The following is a 22926-nucleotide window of genomic DNA, read 5'->3' as shown; positions in this document are numbered from 1 at the left end:
GCAGTAAAGGAAACAAAAGAAAAATTTGGAGTAGGAATTAAAATCCAAGGAGAAGAAATAAATACTTTGACGTTTGCCGATGACATTGTAATTCTGTCAGAGACAGCAAAGGACTTGGAAGAGCAGCTGAACAGAATGGAAAGTGTCTTGAAAGGAGGATATAAGATGAACATCAACAAAAGCAAAATGAGGATAATGGAATGCAGTCGAATTAAATTGGGTGATGCTGAGGGTATTAGATTAGGAAATGAGACGCTTAAAGTATTAAATGAGTTTTGCTATTTGGGGAGCAAAATAACTGATGTTGGTTGAAGTAGAGAGGATATAAAATGTAGACTGGCAATGACAAGGAAAACGTTTCTGAAGAAGAGAAATTTGTTAACATCGAGTATAGATTTAAGTGTCAGGAAGTCGTTTCTGAAAGTATTTGTATGGAGTGTGGCCATGTATGGAAGTGAAACGTGGACGATAAATAGTTTGGACAAGAAGAGAACAGAAGCTTTTGAAATGTGGTGCTACAGAAGAATGCTGAAGATTAGATGGGTAGATCACATAACTAATGAGGAGGTATTGAATAGAATTAGGGAGAAGAGAAATTTCTGGCACACCTTGACTAGAAGAAGGGATCGGTTGGTAGGACATGTTCTGATGCATCAAGGTATCACCAATTTAGTATTGGAGGGCATTGTGGAGGGTAAAAAGCATAGAGGGAGATCAAGAGATGAATACACTAAGCAGATTCAGAAGAATGTAGGTTGCAGTAGGTACTGGGAGATGAAGAAGCTTGCACACGATAGAGCAGCAAAGAGAGCTGCATCAAACCAGTCTCTGGACTGAAGACCACAACAACAACAACAAATAAAAAAATCAAGAATTAATGAAAAGAATATATGAAGATAGAAAAATGCAGGAGCCTTTCCAGTGATATATCTGGGACAACAATATTTGTTTTTCCAATAATTGACATAACCATACACCATTTTCAAGGTGAGTCACTGTCTCTATTAAAACCGCTTGACAGAAAGACATACTGTGTAGTAAATATGCATGTGCCAGAGATAAGACAGCTGACACAAGAGCATCAATCACAGGTAAGACTTTATGCTTCTAAGAATAAAACATAGTAAGTGCTACGTCAGCAAATCCACACTCCTTACAAATTGTATGAGTAATTGGATGGCATGTGTCTGAACACCAGGCAGCAAAAATTCACAACAGCAGTTCCTCTGAGAGTTGAGTAGGTTGTATTCTAACTTTATTTCAACAGCTTCCTTGACCACTGAATCCCACAGGATGTGGATGTGACCAGTATCTTTACTTCTTCATAACCAATGGAATGGACAGAGGAAATACAATGCTCTGCTACTGTCGATTTGTTGGGCGCAGAAGGTAGATGCCTCACTGGTGTTTACTCCACAGTATAATATTATGTTGAATGATATTACTTCAGTCACTGAATCATCTTGAAGATGGCCACACAGTTATCAGATGAAATATTAGAAAAATAAATATTCCTACCTGGTCTGGAGGCCTGAAAGATGGTGGAATAACCTATCCACGGGGGAAATTGCAAGAAACACACCATTTAATGCTATTCTCCATGGTTCCCTGTCACATGTCAATTTTCTTTTACATCCAATATCCTCTAATATCTGTTTTGGATATTTCACTCCTGCCTAACACTACCATTTTCCACTCTCTACTGCTCCTACCAGTGGAAAGTTAACTGTTCCTGGATGCTGTATCAGGTGTTTCATGTGGTCTCAGGAAAAGCATATCCAGAAAATACCCCTCCTTCATGACCCTTGTGTAAAGCCACATTCACACACTTGACTAAAATGAAGCCCCAGCTAGTGGCATCCTGCAATGGTACTGTGAACTATTGTTCACACAGAACACTACAAATTTTAAGTAGTGGTGCAAATTTTAAGTCATGGTGCTGTTTACAATATGGCATTATCTGAGATGATTTGTGAAGATATTAATGTTATAGTGCAGGTTATGGCATTAGATTTTGGGCAAGAGCTAAATACAAGAGGGGGGGACCTAAGCATTGGATAAAAAAAGGGTTTTAGACAGGAATAAAATGCAGGCAGCCAACACACTTATAAAAATAGTAACACTCTAAAAAGGGAAAGGCAACCACTCACCAATAGCAATTTAATGCATTGAGCATAGGAACATGTATCAGAAAACAGCCTTCACACTAGCTTTTGAGCACAAGCTCTTTTTCTGGGAAAAGAACACACATTCACACATATAACAACACAGATACCGAAATGCATTTTGGTGGTCATGTGTGTGGATGTATGTACTTCTGCTAGAGAAAGAACTAGTTTGAATGCTGTTTTTTGTTAAATGTTTCTATGCTCCATGCACCAAACTGTTATAGGTGAGTGCTTGACTTTCCCTTATTTCATGTATTGCTCCATCAACTTATTTTCATTATTGTTAAATAATACTCTAAGATGAAGGTGCTTTCTGCAATGGCAGTTGGCTTGTAAACATCATCTGCACCTCCACAACTCTCTGAGATTTTGGAATTTTATTTTGTTCATTAATGTATGTATTCCAAATACTTTTAATTTATATTTTTGCAACTGTTATCTCACATTTCGGGAATATTTACCGTATACAGTCCACAATATGTACAGTGCTTGGTCTCTCAAACTCAAATTACAATCTCTCTCTCAATCACACACATATGCGCACACACAAACATTCACACACACATTTTCTTTGTTGATTAGTTTTTTTTTTTTTTTTTTTTTTTTTTTTTTTTTAGAAAGAAAATGAAAACACATTGAAATATAATGGAGCACAACAGTAATTATTTCACAAAACTGGGGCAAAATGCTGGATGCTGGTGTCTGAACATACAACCACTACAGCACAGCTGAAGGGTACTCTTCAGTGGTGGATGAAGGATAATGGCGTCAGCAGATACAACTGACTTTCAATTTTAATGGCATAACAGAAAGTTGCACCATTGCAGTGATGCCACTAATAACCTACAGTGCAATATACTTCAACATGATGCCACAAGGAGTGGCGTCATCTCTGTTATGAGTGTGAATGTGGCTTTAAACTCCCATCATATACTAGTGTTCTTGCTCCTGCTGCTTGCTATCTCCCTCACTTTACCTCAGTCGGAAAGATCTAGATCACCTCTTTATTTACTTGTCAAGTTATATCAATTTGTAGAGTTTCTATATTTTTTTCCTAATTGCACCATGCCAGTATGATGAGTTCAAGCCACACTCTCATATTACCTATTAACATGTAAGGCTCAATTCGGCATGTTTTGCATTGAGGATATTACCTAGAGTATGCAGCACAGTCTGTACTAGACTAGTGTATTTTGCTTACTTTCAGTCCATCGTGTCTTACGGCATAGTGTTCTGGGGTAAAACTAAATCAAGCTTAACAGATATCTTCAAATTTCAGAAAAGAGCTATACGAATCATAACACATAACTCTCCAAGAACTCATTGTAGGCCCCTTTTCAAAGAACTGCAAATACTCACAATACCATCACTGTATATTTTTAAAAGCATTCTGTGTACAAGAGCAGATATGAAAAATCTACGTACAAATGAGGACTGCCATAATTATAATACTAGAACTTGTAAGAATTTGTATGTAGAAAGAGTAAGGACAACACAAACCCAAAAGCATGTAAGTTATTTTGGAATAAAAGTCTACAATGCTCTGCCAGTGTACATGAAGGCAATAATAGATGAAGTAAAATTTAAGACTGAGCTTAAAAATTACCTTTTAAGCAAAACTTTCTATGATGTAGATGAGTACTTTGATTGTGTGTAAATTTATTGCCAAAAATTTTAATTTATATGTCTAAATTTGTACTTTTAAAAAAATGCCTTGAAAGTGATATTCCATTATTATGTCTGTAGTACTTGTACTAGTATGATAACTTTGTTGTGACAATTCCTACATCATGTAAATGATATACAGGAAGATAATAAAATGAATGAATGAATGAATGAAAATCCCACTATGACAGGGTTATGGAGGACTTTTGCATAAAAATAGCACATAACCTTACAAACACACCTCTTTTGTACCCCACACTATTCACCCCAGGTGAGTTTGTCACTCACTGCCATGGCACCACAGCATGCAGAGATGGCTGTGGCCATGTGTGTGTCAGTTGCACATGTATGAATATAAACTCTTATGAATACTAACTTTTATCAGATTCATTGACTCATACTCTGAGTAGCTTTCATTCCAGTGACATCTTCATATCAACGACATGGTCATTTGTATATTTCTGTCATAAATCAGGGAATCTGGAGTATTAACTGACTATGTACATAAACTAAAACCAATACTGTCAAACAATGGAAAACCCAGGATGGAATATAACAAATGTGTCTGTCGTCTATTGTTGATGAAGGCCTTTTTGTTGTGCCTATCTGCGCCTCAGCATCTATGCTGTATGGTGAAAACCAATATTGTCATATGTTTCTGTTAGAACTTGACTGAGAAAGTGCACTGTAAACTTTTTGCCACTGTCATACTGATTCATATGTTATTGAAAGTGACTACTTGTGGTTAAGATTCTATGCGAGATCTGAGACTGGTTGTCATGTTGCTATGAGTGGGGAATCAAAATTAGTCAAACTAACTGAGCCAATAGTTCTTGGCATCCTTTGGAAGGATTATGTGTAGTTCTTTTAAACATTTAAAGTAATTAATTTCCTTTTCACATAAGACTCTTTCTGCAACAATGGATTTTCAGTTAAGTGTTGATTGTTGATGTACATATACTAACAATCAATGCTTTAGCAAGTCACTCTATGTTATTCAGATTTGAAGACTGGACTTCAGTAGCAGTGGATGACATAACCGACATGATTTTAGATGGGTAAAGTATTTATACATGTATTTTATTATTATTTAGTAACTTATGGATGATTTTACATCTAAAATATTTTATCTATCATATTATATTAATGTTTTCATTTTCACTTGATTACATACAGCAGAAATGTGGGTCATCTCCAAAGCATCCTTCCAGAAGAAAGTCAGGATAACATAGAATATTTTTTTCTTTACAAAAAAAAGAATTACATTGAATGACTTGCATGTAATACTTTTTACTGATTATGGTATACCTAATCACAAAATATATATGGCCATCTCACCACCACTGAATGCTACCAAAGACTTAATAATTATAATAATAATGAGCGTATGGCATTGGTGGCCGGGAGACCCCTCGCGGGGCGGTTCGGCCACTGCTCCACAAGTTCTTTAACACCACTACGGCGATTTGCGAGTGAATGAGGATGAAATGATGATGAAAGACACACAACACCCAGTCATCTCGAAGCAGAGAAAATCCCTGACCCCACTGGGAATCAAATCTGGGACCCCGTGCGCGGGAAGCAAGAACGCTACAGCAAGACCACGAGCCGCGGACACCGAAGACTTAACAGATGAAGATTCAGGCACAGAAGACAATCCATCTATTGATAATTAGCCCAGAAATCAAGTAAATGGAAGTTTTTTTTAGTTATTGAATCAAATTCATTGAGCTCATTCACTGAATTTCCCTCAGGCAACATAAATACTTAAATCTCACAGCCTAACATATTGCTTGGTACATCTGGAGAATGTAGTAGTATACTAAGCTCTAAGGTATTATCCCCACCCTCAAAAATTCAAAGACAAGAGAAAAAACCTGACACAAGGAAAGAGCTGAGTTGTGAGTGGACAAAAGATGATTCATCTGTGCAGGTGTAGAATGGTCACTCATGGTTACTATCCTAAATATGAGGCAAAAAGTGATATTTTCCAACAATAGCTGACTTGATTGATATAGCACAGCAAAATGCCTGGAATTTTATGTACATATAGAGAGGGCCTTATTGAGCATCTTGCATTTTGCTGATGGATTGCTATTGCAATTCTTGAATGAACTAAGAGAGTTAGCAGCAACAAAGGAAAGCCTTCTAAAAGACAAAAGATGGATTATATGATGGAAAGAACATTATGTTTCTGATCTGTCAGTGGATAGCAACACACAGAAGACAAAACAACTTCAATGTAGAAGGTTTAAGAAAAAAGCTACTACTGTGTGTGTTAAGCCTGATTTGGTACTTCATGTGTTTTGCTTCATTACTTCACAAAAAATGAAGCACTTTGTGTTGAAATGATAAAATGGTGTTTTTATGTCACACTGTACTGATATCCTTCCAGGAGGACAGCTCATTATGCTCAGACTAAGGGTTCAATTTATGTAAAACCAATGTACAGCATTTGTATGACCTATTAGTGGTATAATTAACCATCTTTTAATTCAGAGTAACAAAAAATTCAATACCATCTGGGTTAAATACTGTGTTAAGTACATTATATGAGGAATTCTCTACAAAACTAAATTTTTGCAGTATGATAGGCATCCAATGATGGTCCAATGACCACAAACACAAAATCAAAGGTGAGATATTTTTCAGTTCTGAGCCAGTTTGCACCCAGTACTCTCTGTCACTTAACATCATCCATGTAGTGAATACTTTAACTAAATCATTCAACACTTTGACTATGGCTCGTTGTGCTCCAAAATACACATATATGAAGTCATTCTCATCTTACAGCATCACTGCTCAGCTGGTTTCAACCAAGATATATATGATTACAATAAAAATTATTATTATACAGAACACAGGCACTTAAAACTAACGGAAGATCAAATAGGTGTAACCAGTATTTTTACAAGAAGCTTCTACACAACAAGAAGAATATCAACGTGCTGCCCACTTTCAAAAATAAATTACAGCAGCACCAGATTCTGAAAATGAAATGAAACGACAGTACAGCGTTGATGGATGTGAGTCCCCACCTGGGGAATTCGGCTGCTGAGTTGCAAGTGTTTTCAGTTAACACCACACAGGGCAACTTGCATTTTATTGATGATGAGGACAACACAACACTCAGTCTCTGAGTGGAGCAAATGTCCAACCCAGCATGCATGGCAGTCATACGTGATGATCACTCTGCTGCGGAGGCAGACACCTGACTCTGATTTAGTCATATAACCACATGGAATATCTAAATTCAAATTTGTGATAGCAGACAAAGCTGTGCCAGCCCTTGCTGATAGAAGAAAAAAGGAAGTTCAAATCTAATGTTGAGTAGTGATGTGGAAAGTTCCACTTGACTGTTAGCTGTGATATCAGTCTTACTGCTGTTGCCCTTGATATTGCAATTTCACTTGTAATATGCACTGATATCAACAACAGTTTTTCATGAATTAGTGTATGGCAGTGAAATGTGATTTCTCCATGTAGGCTTTAGATCACTGTCCAACCATTCTGATTATGTTTTTCCATGGTTTTCCCTAATCACTGGTGCAAGTGCCAGCATTCTTTCTTTGAAGAGACTTCATTTCCACGTTCTAAAAGTGTGCACATTGTCACATAGATACATATGTTTGTCTTTAAACAACTATAATTTTATTTATATATAAAAACAAAGATGCTGTGACTTACGAAATGGGAAAGCACTGGTAGATAGACACAATAAAAAACACACAAACACACACACAAATTTCAATCTTTCGCAACCCAAGGTTGCTTCATCAGGAAAGAGGGAAGGAGAGGGAAATATGAAAGGATGTGGGTTTTAAGGGAGAAGGAAAGACTTACCTTAGAGGGAAAAAAGGGCAGGTATACACTCACTCACACACACACACACACACACACACACACACACACACACACACACACACACACAGTCAAGGCGGAAGTACAGGGGCAAAGATGTTGTTGAATGACAGGTGATGTACGAGGGGCAGCAACTTGAAATTAGTGAAGGTTGAGGCCTGGTGGGTAACGGGAAGAGAGAATATACTGAAGGGCAAGTTCCCGTCTCCGGAGTTCTGATAGATTGGTGTGTGTGGGAAGTATCCAGTTTGTTGCAACAAACTGTCCATTCGCATGAACGGACACAGGCAGACAGTGTTTGTTGGTAATGAGGATCACCCTGTGGCTAAACATGCCTTGGTGCACGGCCAGCACATCTTGGCACAGTGCTACACCATCCGGGTTATCTGGATACTTCCCACTTTCTGAAGCAGGCTTTACGCGAAAGTTAAATGCATAACAGTCTTTTCATTGTGCATGTCATCTACAACTCAATGAACACAATGTGTCTTCTTTATGGTGAGTAGCAATGTATCCTCTTTCTCATGTTGTTGATATTGAAAACTGGAGTTTTCATTGGCAAATTAAACAAATTAGAAAAATAAGATGCTACTGAAGGGAAAAAGAGCTGCTGCTTCTTCAGTTACACTATACAACTGCTGTTACCTGTTATTAGGATCTTAATACTTTTTTATAACAATGATATTTTTTGGAGGAAGTGTGTACCCACATCTACAAATGCTGAGAACTATTTACAGTACATTACTATTTGTCATGAAGCTCTACAATAAACACTGTTACTTGTGATGTACCAGGTGATCAGAAAGTCAGTATGACATTGAATAATGTAGATAGAGAGGTAAAAATTGACACACATGCTTGGAATTACATGTGGTTTTATTAAAAAAAAAACACCCCATATTTGCTAGACACATGAAAGCTCTCTTGCACGCATCGTTTGTTGATGATCGTGTGCTCAGCCGCCACTTTTGTCATGCTTGGCCTCCCAGGTCCCCAGATGTCAGTCTGTGCGATTATTGGCTCTGGCGTTACCTGAAGTCGCAAGTGTATCGTGATCGACCGACATCTCTAGGGCGGCTGAAAGACAACATCTGATGCCAATGCCTCACCATAACTCCAGACATGCTTTACAGTGCTGGTCACAACATTATTCCTCGACTACAGCTATTGTTGAGGTATGATGGTGGACATATTGAGCATTTCCTGTAAAGAACATCATATTTGCATTGTCTTACTTTGTTATGCTAATTATTGTTATTCTGATCAGATGAAGTGTCATCTGTTGGACATTTTTTCAACTTTTGTATTTTTTTTGGTTCTAATAAAACCCCATGTCATTCCAAGCATGTGTGTCAATTTGTACCTCTCTATCTACATTATTCCGTGATTTATTCAGTTTTCAAATTTATACTGCCTTTTTATCACCCGGTACTTACAGAACTTCTCAGTCCTTGAACCTATACATTCAGAAAACTTGCAGAAAGAATGGTTAATGAGGTAATTTATTGCTTTTTGTTGAATGAGACCTTGTTGAGTACCTTCCTGCAAGAGTATATAATTCCAATAAAAGGAATTTTTTAAGATTTATGGTTATCACAATATTCTTACTGCTTGTTATTATGTGAAAATTCCATAAGATAACAGCTAGTGACAACATGCAGAATATGTTAACACTCCTGTCTGTAGATCAAGAGAGTGAAAGATGCTTCTGAGCACATAACACGCTGAAATGAGCTTCTTGATTGGTTTATCTGTGACCTCATTTTAAGCTGTTACCAATGTGGACCCCAAGGTATGTTACAGAATATGTTTCATGTCCACTTATAATGTTATCAGTTCATTACAGCTGGTTTGAAATTGCGTAATCTGAACCTTTGTTAGACTATGACTTAAACCATTAGTTGTGAACCATCTGTAGGACTGTTCAGCTATCGTCAGGTCTGCCTATGTAGCTCTTTAGTCAGTCTGCCTGACTGCTAGGCAGACAATTAAGGTTCATTGCCTGGTACTAATAGGGAGTTTTCCTTGGCTGGAACAACTGGAATTGTATGCACTTAGCCTCATGCCAATTGAGGAGCTACCTGAGTGAGAAGTAGCAGCTCCAAGATCAAGATGAAGCCAGTGGCAGAGCATGACACTTAGTTGGGGCCCTTGATTAGTATGCCTGTATCACACTACCATATCCAGCAGAATTACTACTTTTCAGTGACCTGATGAATTTTGTATCCTTATGGGTTTATTTTTTTAAATAATATTTGTTGGTGGTGAACACAGTCTCTCTACAAGAAAATCTGATGCATCGTTATTTGATTCCTTATTACTGGGTGCAACATTTATTGCCATTGTGAGGAAGCAATTGCTGAATTTGGTGACCATTTCTGGCAGCTCGTTTTTCTGGGGTCAATATTTTTGTCTGTTTCTTGTTCAATAATGTTCCAAAAGTTTTTTACCTTATACTTAAAATGTTTTAATTTTTGAGTTTAGTACATGAGTTTTGATATTTTAATGACAAACTGGAGGAGTTTGCAATACAGTTGATAAGGGAGTTTCAAGTCATGACTTTTAATACCTGAAGTTATACACCCCTTACCTTTGGTTCTGATCAGTTTCTCCCTTATTTGTTTTCATGAGAAAATAAGACTGGAAGTGCTGTAGGAATACAAGGAAGAGCTAAACTTGCCATCAATGCTGCCTGCTCTGTAAATTTCTCTTTAACATTCTTCCAACAGATTTTCGCTAAATACTGAACAAGTAGCTCTTTATGATTCTGTGATACAATATTTCTCTTCTATGGCCGGTACCTAACTGTTGAGTATATTTTACTGTTAACATTTGCCCATCATGGCCAGATAAAGTACTGAACCAATGCAGGTTTTTGAGCCTAAAAACAAATTGTCAAAAGCTGTTGCACAATGTCCTTCAATCCTCAAAGGCAATTTTACTGTAGAAAATCACCCCAGGCAGAACATCAACAACTTTAGGTGCCCTTGAACATTAAAGTCTGACAGAAAATTGACTTTAAAGTCTCCACAGTTAATGATTCTCCAGTTAGATCTGATTAACCTTATTAAAGCTGTTTCTAGCAGTATTACGAAGCTGAAAATACTTCCTGCTGGTGGCCTGTAAACTGTCCATGCTATATGCTTCTTGATTAGCCGCAGTGGCACAGCATTCAAGACGCTGTAAACACAACATTCATTAAACTGAAGGACCTGGGTCTTCACTCATTTCTTCAGGTTACCGTACCACAATCACCAAAAAAAAAAAAACTCTTATAGAATCATTTTGTTATCCATCCAGCTATCTGCTTGCCTGCCTACCTGTGTGACTGTTAAAATCCCTTTTTGTGAGGAATGAGTTGAGGTATCAAGTTGAAACTTATGCCAAATTATGGTCCCTTGGTGGTGAAAAAAACGTTTAAGTTTCTAACTCAATGTAATCAAAAGATACTGTCATTTTTATCACATATTTTGATGCTCACAAACTCACTCATCAAAACCTATACGTGAACCATATATGTGCATGTTAGGCCTGGTGGTCTAGTGATGAAGTACATGCCACAATTATTGTGAACATGCCACAATGCTGAGAGGTTGTGATACTGAATCTCAGTCAGACCACAGATTTTTCGGTCTTCTTTTTAACCTAGTTTTCACCTCTCGCTGGTGTGAGGCATCACCAGAACCAACATGTGGTTTGAATTCCACTTGAAACTGTAGGACCCCTTTGCCTGGTTGGATATTGGGGTATGTTAGAGACACACAAGTTGCCAAAGTGATGTCCAATAGAAAGACTTGCACCTGGCCATTGAGCCACAACAAATTATTATTATTATTAATCAAACAATGGAAAATCTGGGATGGAATGTCTGCGTGAGTGTGTGTGTGTGTGTGTGTGTGTGTGTGTGTGTGTGTGTGTGTGTTTGTGTGTATGTGTGTCTATTGCTGACAAAGGCCTCTCTCTCTCTCTCTCTCTTCTTTTTTTTTTTTTTTTTTTTTTTTTTTTTTTTTTTTTTTTTTTTTTTTTTTTTTATATATATATATATAGTTGGTCCTCCTGTCTTCTTCAGTGTTCTACATTGGTTTAGTATAAGTACCTCAGAAGCAAGTACACTACAGCAGTGTGATATTAGGTTTTAGCCGTCAATATGAACCTGTTCAATTTCAATGATGTCCATAAGACATCCTGGTATTCATAAATAATCTGCTGAAATTCCATCCAGCTTTCATTTTCCTGTATGGATCTGAGAAATTCATCATCTTTATTTACAGGATTCTGATGTTTTGATAGAAGGCACAAAATGCATTTGCTTTCATGTTCTTAGATTTATTCAAGTTGCAGTATTTGTTGTGGTATTAACTGATGATCCAGAAAGTTACCTGCAACCTCTAAAATTATAACATAATCTTTCCTAAGATCCTTGCTCAAAGAGAATCACAGGTCACATCCCTGAGCCCTGCACTTGGTTTAAAAATACTATTTGCCTGGTATTATCACTTCCAAAAGATGAAACAATGAAAGCTTTCATGACCAGATGTCTTAGCTGCTGGTGATTCTCCTAGGTTATGTGGCCATGTCCCATGAAACATTTGCATTCCTAATGTTTTGTCCAGATCTGCACTAGACATCTTCAGAACTGCTCTTGGTTCTGTTGAGTCTAGTCGACTGATGTGTTAGATGTCAGAGAGTGACATAAATAATGTGCAAAAGTGGTATCACTGAGTTTATACATGATCAGTAGAGATAATCCTTCTTCCAAAAGATGAAACAATGAAAGCTTTCATGACCACATGTCTTAGCTACTGGTGATTCTTCTAGGTTATGTGGCCATTATCCATGAAACATATGCATTCCTAATCTTTTGTCCAGATCTGCACTAGACATCTTCATAACTGCTCCTGGTTCTGTTGAGTCTAGTCGACTGATGGGTCAGATGTCAGAGAGTGACATAAATATTGTGCAACTGTGTTTATACATGATCAGTAGAGATAACCCTTGTCAGTGATAAAACTTAATTAAGAATTGTCGCCTCACAAAGATAAAACTTATCTACAATTCTGTAGAGCCACTGTCCATATGTCACTAAGTTTCATGGCTTCTTTTTTCTTTTAAAACTATCCCCATTTCATATATATTTCAATGGCTTCTCTATATAGCCATGGATAGTGATTCATCACTGTAAATAAAATTTTGGTTTCAGAAAACTTCACTCCATGATTTGCTAACTGAAGAGCATGCTTTGCTACAGTTGATTTTCATATTTTTCCTCATTGGGAAATACTTTTATGTTCCTTTAGTAATGTATTCATGTTTCTCTTTATCATTATTATCCATGGCTATTTAGAGAAGCCATAGAAATGTATAAACATGGGGGTAATTTTAACAGAACGGATGAAGACATGGAAAGTGATATATGGACAATGGCTCTACAGACTCAATAGGTAAGTTTTGTCTTTGACAAGCAACAGTCAATAGTTAAGTTTTGTCTTTGACAAGCAACAGTCAATAGTTAAGTTTTGTCCCTGACAAGGATAATCTCTGCTGTTCTTGTATAAAGTTGCATGCCTCTTTTCAACAGTATTAATGTCACTTGATCTGTACCTCCAAAGATATCCACCGCAGCTCTGGATAAAACATTATGAATGGAAAAGTTTCATGGACCATGGCCAAACAAACCAGAAGATTCGTTAGTAACTTTCCAAAGACTTCTTTACCACTTCTGAGAGCCCCTTCCCATTACTATTACCAAACAATAGGACCTTCTGCTTCTGAAATTCTTGGGTTGTCTGCATGTTTTTGTCCTCAGTCTCTTAAGCACTGAAGCTATCGGAGACAGTTAGACTGAAGCAATCAGTCTTGCGATATCTGTTGTCTTCTGGTCTGCAGCTCATAATCTGCTAACTCACTTAGTGCTACTGCCAAATTAGCTCAAAGTATCGAGAGAAGCTGCTCTTTTTCTAGCACTGTATAGCACTACCGTACTGACAATCATTGCCTCTCCAGAACTAATCAGTGTCATTCGATGTATAGGTTGTACAGTATTACAATGTCCCATATGAAAATAACACCAACACTCCTTACATTAATTGTCATTCCTGATCATTCTGAGCTAGTTAGTAACAGTGTGTGTGTGTGTGTGTGTGTGTGTGTGTGTGATTTTTTATAACTAGATGGCATAGTCAAATGAGGCTCTTTGGACAAAAGCTGGTGTATTACAAGTAGTTGTAGCCACAGACTGACTAACAAAGTAAAAAGATTAATAATGAAATGTTCACCATACTGATATTTTGCTATTGCATTGTCCAGAATTTGCAAGTCTTTTAAAATTAAAACAATCTAGAAAGAAAGAATGTGTTGCTTACCTCTAAATCTATTACTCTGTTTTTTCCTCCAGAGAACATACAAAACTACACAAATAACAACAATGGCAAGTAGAACGGCAACAGCTACCAGAGCTCTGAACATGTTTGTCTGAAAAATAAAATTGATAAAAATTTAATTTTTATTCTCAAAAGTCAACTCATAATTCGGATTTGAAAAACATGATGATCAATTTTATTAATGCACAATTAGGCTGAAACTTTACAAAAATTATGTACTGTATCATTACAACTATTTATCAGAACACTAGAGGGCTTATTAACTTTATTAAATTTGACATATAGTATAATTTTATGACTTAATTCCTGATTAATAAGGGTACTGAGGAGATTTCAATGTGAAGTTTCATTTTATAACTAACACATTAATAATATTTAATAATATTTAATAGACAATTTCTTTGGGTACGCAAAATTATTAGCACGTACCTAAACATTTAGATTGTGTCTTTGTCTTACCTCATAATCATTCTCGTAAACATCCTCCCAATCTTTTCTGACAACAAGTTCAACAGATTTAATATTATATGCAGGGTCATGGAGAGACTTTGAGACACAGCGGTAGAATCCTGATTCAGCTGAGGATACACCCTGCAAATAACATCTTCTGCTTATCAATGCATTCCAGTACATGACCTAAAACAGCTATAAATAGGATATTTGCAGTGTTCTTTCAAAACGTGTGACCTTAAGTTGTATAGCAAAACATTACATTGTGGGGAATAAACAAAGTGTCTGTGGAAACTATCAGTTTATAGAGCCAAGTATGGTAGATTACAACCAAAAGAAAGACTTAGTGATCTCTTCAATATTTGCCATTATTACTGTAGGTGCCCAGAAACACAGAAAACAGCCAAAATAATACAGATTTCTAAAATATGTGAAGTAATGCAGCCTATTTCAGAGATGTAACTGTGCTAAGTCCTGGGTACATGTTATACAGACAAAAATTAAAAACAGTATAAAGATTATCAGCAAAACAAAATTCAGTGGTTTTTAAGAAAGAATGCTCATGTATTAACAATTCTGTCATGGGTGTACTCCCAACCTATCCCTCCCTAGAAAGAAATGACCTTCGTAAAACGAACTCAAATCCTGCCCTACCACATATCAGCTCAGTGTCACTTTGAAGAAAGTTAGAACATGTAGTGGATACTGGTTAGTGGCAAGTGTACCCAGAACCATTTGTCATTAACTCTCAAACCTATTTTGCCAATCACCATGAAACAAATACAAGTTACTGTCCCACTTATGTACACAACTAATCAACACATTATTCTTGGAAGGAATGTTTTCAAATTAATTTAAGTAAGCACTGACAAAACCAATTCATAAAAAGGGAAATGAATACAAACCAGAAAATTGTAGACTCATAACTCTTCTACCAATTGTATCAAGAATATTTGAATGAGCTTACACACAGAGACTCATTATTTTATTTTATTTTATTTATATACTTGTTCCATAGATCTGTACATGTGAGCAAGTCACTCAGATGTGGAACGTGTCAATATACATAATAAAATACATAGAATAAAGACATTGTTATAGTATTAATAACAGTGCACAAAAGTCATACTTATTAGCTTAAAAATTAGTCAACATAAATGTGAAGATAGCAGTTTCATATTTAGGGCATTATTGCATTTATTTTAACCTTGAACAGTAATCAAAACTTCCCACTTTGAGTTTAAAAGTGACCCAAAAATGGAAATGAGAAAAACAGGAATTTTTACATTAGGGCATTATTACATTAGTTTAACAGTAAACAGTGTCAAAAAATTTAAAAACATCTTTCCAATCTGGGTTTTACTTATTTCTCTGAAAGAATTCCTCTAATGAATAAAGTGAGGTCTCAAGTAAATAATTTTTCAAGCTACGTTTAAATACTGATGTACTACTCCTTATACTTTTGATGCTGTTGGGTAGGGAATTGAAAATTTTCATTCCAGTGTACTTTACCCCTTTCTGAATAAGTGTCAAGTTCTTTATCTCACAGTGGAAATCCTCTTTTCTTCTGGTGTTATGTTCATGATATAGGCAATTCGTTTCATACAGAGTGGGGTTATTTATTATGAAGCACATCAGTGAATATATGTACTGAGATGTTGCTGTCAGTATTTCAAGTCGTTTAAAAAGATTTCGACATGAGGTTCGTGGGGGTACACCACAAATGATTCTTATTGCTCTTTTTTGTGCTGTGAGGATTTTCTTTGCGGCAGGTGTATTGCCCCAGAAGATTATGCCATAACACATGACTGAATGAAAATAGCCAAAGTAAGCTGACTTTGAGATGGTAATGTCATTGAAGCGTGACAAAATTCGTAAAGCAAATGTTGCCGACGTCAGCTGTTTTAGTGTTTGTAGAACGTGATGTTCCCAGTTCAGCCTACTGTCCATTTCTAATGCAATATGTAGTACTCAATGAAAGACAGTCTGGCTTACTGAAGGATAAATGCACCATATATGCAATCATAGATCTCACTGAGAATGTCATAAGCTATCTAGATTCTAAAAATAAATATGTAGGGATTTTTGAGTTTAACAAATGCTTTTGACTGTGTAAGTAATAAAGCATTAGTAGAAATGTTAGATATCCATGGTATAATAAGGAAGGCAGGAGATAAAATCCTATCATACCTGGAAAAACAGAAGACAATATACTGAAATTACAAAGACACTAGGAGAGAAATCAAGATCTGAAATGAGAATTCTACATTTCCATCCCCTAGGGAATTACTCTTGGCCCACTGATCTTTATACTATATACAATCACATGTCAGACATACTTAATTATGACAATATAATTAGTTGTATGAATCACACTATTCTATATTCTAGGATAATGACTAGGGACAGGAAAATTTCGCATAAACATTAGTACAAAAATAATGCATAACTGGTAGTTTTTAGCAACACAACATGAAATAGGTGGTTTTTAATAAGTATCATGAAAATTGGAATTTCTCTGTTTCTGTGTAAAAATGTTATAATTCTGAAATCAGAAATTTACTAATCGTCACTGAACACTTACTCTGGATTTTAACTTTGTTCTCAAAGCTGAGGTTTGTGTTTAGTCTTTAAATACAATTAATTTCCCATGTAGAGAATTATGGTTCTAGATGTCATGTCAAACAAAAGTACCCTGCTTCCAGTGATGTCAATTCTGGTAGCTGTTGTAGTCACACACATCACATTTCCTGACTCTTTTGAACAACAAGTTTACCCAAAAATGACTCATTTTTGGGAGATTTTTAATAAGGTAAATCAATTAAAGGTTCTTCATAATTGTGTGACAATGAAATTTTGGTGATGAAACCAATAAGCTTTTGAAAAATATTAAGGGACAAATTCTTCTGATAGGGGTGAAGGAATCACTTACATGCAGTATGTTGAACTGTCAAATCAGACTAACAATTCTTCTGCCTACAGATCCAAGCAAGACAGTGTTCACAGCTTGACATTCTTGTTTCAACCTAAATAAAACCTTAAGCCACGTCAAGTAAAATTCTCAAGCTTTTGATGGCCATCTCCACCATCACCATCAGGTGTAAAACTACTGACTGCCAGGGCTGGCACAGTTTTCTGTTTATATAGCCATGGTTGTGGGCTCTCGCACCAATCAGAGAGGCCAAAATGATGCATGCATGGAAGGTGATTGGGCAGCTCATAGCAATCCTGGCCTGCTGTGGGTCTGACTGACATCAGGTGGCACAATGGGCCAGCGCCACTTTTGAAACTGATGCTTTTGTCTCCCTACAAGGATGACACAGTTTTTATTGCTTCCTTTTGACATCCAAAGCCTGTCCCCATGCTCTACTGAGTGTGTATCCCTGGTCTCTGTTAAGGTTGTTGCTGTTCATTCTAATCTCAGCCACATCTTTTGTAACCAAATCCCAGTATGTTGATACATGAGCCAACACTCTCATGTTTTCAGACAGTATTTTGTGTCCATTTTCCATGCAATGTTCAGCTTTGGCCAGCTTGTCAAATTCCTTTTGTTTAATATGTTGATTGTGCTAAGTGTAATGCTCTGCAACTGTGCAAATTGTCTCACTTATATAGATGCTGTTGCATTTGCAAGGAACATCATACACACCAGGCACACAAAGAGCTGTATCATCTTTAACAGGGTGCAGCATATATTGCATCTTGAGGGCAGTATATCTTGTATCTTGGGGGTGGACAGGGACACTGGTCTCAGTCCTTGTCTCTGTAGCATATGTTCTAACTTGCTGCTCATTGGCCCAAAGTATGGCAGGAAAGCAGCTGGCTTGGCCTCTTCCGCTGATTCACAAGGCATTCTTCTTTGGTGACACCTGAAAACCTTTGCAATGTCTCTCTTGCTATAACTATTCTCTCTGAACACATATCTCAAGTGCTGCAATTCAGACTGTAGGTGATAATCATCAGAAAAAGCTTTTGCTCTGTGTATCAGGAGCTGCTATTAGTTGCCCAATCACCTTGCTAGCATGTGTTGTTTCATTTCTCTCTGAAAAGTGCCAGAGGCCACAATCATGGCTACATAAGTGGGAAACCGTGCCAACCCCAGCAGTCAGTGCTCCGAACAATGATGGCAGAGATGGCCATCAAAAGCTCAAAAATTTTATTCAAACTGACATGGCTTGACTTGTGGAGTCAATGAGCAAAACACATTTTATCATCTGCAGCACCATCCAACTGCATGATTGCAGCGCAATAATCCACATGGCTTTATAACTCACATCCCAGTGAGTCAGTGACAGTTCATCAGTGGGGTTCATTGTGAGTTCACCAAAGTTCATCATAAGTGAAGTGAAGTGTTAAGGATTACTCAACAACTGGCACTTTATCATTAACAGTCATGAGCCTGTCTGCACCCTTTCTTGGTTAGAGAATACCAGCTATGCAGGCCACAGCCCATATGTTAACAGTTGTAAGAGAGCTGCCACAGAGCCAAAATATGCCACTCAGAAGCAAATTATCCATGAGGATAGGGACCACCATAGCCTGGGCAGTGACTTGGTAATTGACATTGATGGTTGTTCACTTATGGCAGTGGCTGTTTGTTTATGGAACTTGGTTCTCAACCTGGGCACATTCATTTGGTATTTTATCTGAACTGGATATACATCTGTGAGAGTGTGCCAATAAAGGAAAGTTGATGTACTTGTTCTAATTATTTGTGTGTAGTGATGTTACAGAATGAATAAACTGATTGTTGCAACAAAGAAGGTATGTTTCCCAGTGTACTGAAAAGGAGCATTATCAAATCAATACATAAAAAGGGGTCAAAGGAGGAAGCATCAAACTGCAAGCCAGTGTCACTGATTCCTACACTTAGTACGAGTTTGGAGTAAGTAATGTGGGCAAAACTTAGAGCCTCTTTCACAAAAAAGCAATCTCCTTGCAGAAACCCGGCATGGATTTCGAAAAACAGCAGCACCATAACAGCTGCCAGTGAAGTCTAGCACAAAGTCTATAGCTATCTAGATGAACAAAAGAATACTGTGGGTACATTTTCAGATCTCACAAAGACTTTTGATTTGATCAACCCTGCACTTCTCTTGAAGAAACACACATCTCTTGAACTCCTGTCTATGTACCTAAAAGGCTGTAACAATGCCCACATACAAATTATTAAAACAGGGCTAGAAAAATCAAGATTCAGTCTGTGACTGAAACAGTAATGCACTGCATACCACAGGGGTCAATACTGTGACCATTTCTTTTTCTGGTATATGTAAATGATACTGAACAACCTCCTGATTCCCATGCAATTACTTATGCTGATGACACTTCTCTGCTGTTTAATGGTGGTAAAAAGAGGATACAACACATTTTTCAACACGTGGGACATCAGAAGTGACCAAATACTTTAGTAACCAGAGCCTAAATGTCAGTAGCACAAAATCACAGTTACAAGAGTTCTAATTAGCCAACTCACACCACAACCATGTAGGAAGTATATGCAGAATGTCTAATACAAACAACGAAGATTGTAAATTCTTGGATGACAATCTTTGATGGGGAAACCATGTGAACTATAGTTGGAAGAAAATAAGCAGTGCATGGTACTTGCTCAACCAGCTGTTCAAAATTCATGTAATGAAATCCTGAAAACTGCATAATATGGGGCAATTTTTCCATTTATATGTTACAGGATCCAGCTGTGGATGGAACAATTTTCCCATTTCTAAGTTGTGTGAGACAGATGAGCCACTGTGCACACTTAAACAGAATACTGGTGCTACAAAAGAGAGCTGTTAGGCTGATTCAGGGTCTGGAATAAAGGGAGACTTGCCATGATGCTCGTAACTGAAATAAATATCTCACCGTATACTCATTATATATACATATACAAATCACATTTCTTGTCAGCTATCAGGACAACACACGTAAATTTTATGATGTACATCATTACAACACAAGAAAAAAGCTTAGCTATTATAGATGAAGAAAAATTTAGAAGTGTGGTGATGCAGTTAGTTGAAGACTATCACTGAAATGTAAAGTGTAGAGTACATTTGTTTTCTGAACTCATGCTTTATTTGTGTGCTTTTTTCTGACAACAGTGCATTGAACATTCTGTTTGGTGAGCATCTTCTTGTGGTGTCACAAGTACTCCATTGGTGATTTAATAAATCACTGGTTTTAATACCATTCATGCTTTGTTATGGACTGATGTATCCACAAGTGATTACCCTGAAGGCGCGGATGACCCAAAACATATTAAACGTGAGGATACTCAGCCAACTACTATGAATGCAGCCTCATCATGCATATCACAAGAAGGGACTTTGGTTCTTCCCTTGGCAACAAATGATGAACTGGTGCCTCCAAGGAACAAGCCACAACAACTAGATCTATGGTCCAGGGTTTTGGAACTTTAATTTGTTGTGTATGGTATTCCATGGTGACAACCTACAGTTCTTTCTGGTCATCAGTGCTTTAGACATTCAAACTCTTTTATTATTGTCTCGCACTGTTCATAACATTTCATCTGTGTGCAAATATATGCATGTTAAGGATAATGTGCTCTATTGAGTGCACAAAACCAACAGGCCTTTGAACAGGACAAGTTTTAAACAGTGACATTACTGATGATAAATCACCTTCTGTACACTGGTGCCATCTTAGATCCCTTGTGAGTGAATGTGAAATTTGTGAGGCAATGTTAAAACAGATGGGGTGCAGTTAGTTGTCTTCCACTGTCAAAGGCGCTGTGGTTTCAAATAATGATGTAAACTTGGTCTCCTGGTTAATCATTGCTGAGCCATTGCATATTATTTTGTTACATGACAATGTGTGTGGGCCCCCACAAACTGTCAATAGCATTGTGAGTGTACTTACTGTGGATGCCATCCTGAGATCAACTTCCACTACCTAAACAACTTGGCTCACTCCAGCATGACTTGAGCACTCTCTAGTGGCAATTCTGGCAAAACATAGTGAGTCCCAGTAGCTCACAGCATGTGACGTCAACAAGCAGTTACCCAACTGGCATCATTTCCATTCCAAACAACAGGCTAGAAAAATGCAGTCCTACGTGCAACTACCCAAACAGCAGCAACAATCACCAGTTGTTCTAATGTGAAGTGCCTACAGTCCACCATTACAGCAAATGCAGGGTCTAACATTTCATGTGATCTGGATTGTCTCATGACAAACTCATGAAGATGGATTCCTTCCTTGTATCAGAAATGTGACTCTTTCTGCCACATCAATGCAATTGTCAGCTGGAAACAGTTTTGGTACAAGTCATTTATATGACTAGGACACCTGTGATTCATGAAGATACTTAATTGACTTGGGATGAGATGTCAATGTTCAACCAGTGATGCTGAAAATCTGATCTTTGGTTCCCTTCTGGCTTCCTGTAGCTACTGGTAACAGCATAAAGATCTCTACCTCTGGAGAATACATCAAGAAGGTGAACTTGGGTTTTAAGAAGCAATTGCAGTGGACCTTCCTGACTGCTGATGTCACTGAACATATTTTTGTGTCTTATTTCCTGCACCACTGTCACATTGTCACTTCCATATGAAAGGCTCAACTCTGTAAGAATGATGAGATTTTTTAGACCCAAACGGGCTGTTCAAGCAGCCATCATGAACTGGATCACAGCTTTCATTTGGGTGTGGCAGTGGCCAGGTGGAATTCTATGGGTTTGCCTGTCAGCAAGTGATTCACTGAAAGAGGAACTTCTTACCATAGTGAGCACTACTAATGAGTTGCCATGAAAAAGTACTGGTCTTCAAGGATGTAAAAGCAGACATAGGTAATAGAAAATGAAGTGTTACTTCTCAACTTGGCAAACACACCAGAGCCCTAAAGAAAGTTCGGACTAAACTGGTAACATTGAACAAAAACTTTCCTCCCTTGACTGATGTGAATCTTCTGCCTGACCTCCCCCGCCCCTCAACCCTTGGGGTGGTACATAACAGTACCTATCACATTAAAACTATGGTAGACAGTTTTGAAGCTCACACCTGAAATGTAAAGCAGCAGTGAAGAAAGAATCTGAGGATTTATTAAGCACAGGGATTATTCAATATTCCAACAGCCCATGGGTGTTGCTCCTCCCTTTGGAAGAGAAGAAAGATGGTTTCTGGCATCCTTGTGGGGACTGTCATGCTTTGAATGTGTGAACTACTTCCACACTTCCAGGATTTTCCAGGTGCTCAGCTACTGAGTGTCATCAATTTTCAGAAAGTCTATCAACAGATTCCTGTGGCACCTGCACATATACTGAAAAGACAATTATCATGTCTTTCGAGTTCTTCACATACATCAGAATGGTTTCTGTCTAAAGAACATGGTTCAAACATGGCAGTATTTTGTCAAAGAGGTGCTTCATGGTCTGCCTCACT

At 37.4% G+C, this 22926-nt stretch overlaps 1 protein-coding gene across 1 annotated transcript in view; it reads right to left on the bottom strand.

Annotated features, from left to right (window-relative positions):
* LOC124622328 overlaps positions 1-22926 on the bottom strand; it is a 296285-nt gene that overhangs the window by 34455 nt on the left and 238904 nt on the right. Inside the window, exons 3-4 of the mRNA XM_047148005.1 lie at positions 14534-14665; positions 14057-14165 (exon numbers count right to left, since the gene is read on the bottom strand). Coding sequence (XP_047003961.1) covers positions 14057-14165; positions 14534-14665 — 241 coding nt within the window. The remainder of the gene's footprint in view (positions 1-14056; positions 14166-14533; positions 14666-22926) is intronic.

This window comes from Schistocerca americana, chromosome 7, assembly GCF_021461395.2.
Source record: "Schistocerca americana isolate TAMUIC-IGC-003095 chromosome 7, iqSchAmer2.1, whole genome shotgun sequence".
Classification (NCBI taxonomy): Eukaryota; Metazoa; Arthropoda; class Insecta; order Orthoptera; family Acrididae; genus Schistocerca; species Schistocerca americana.
This window is presented reverse-complemented; position numbering and strand designations above follow the sequence as displayed.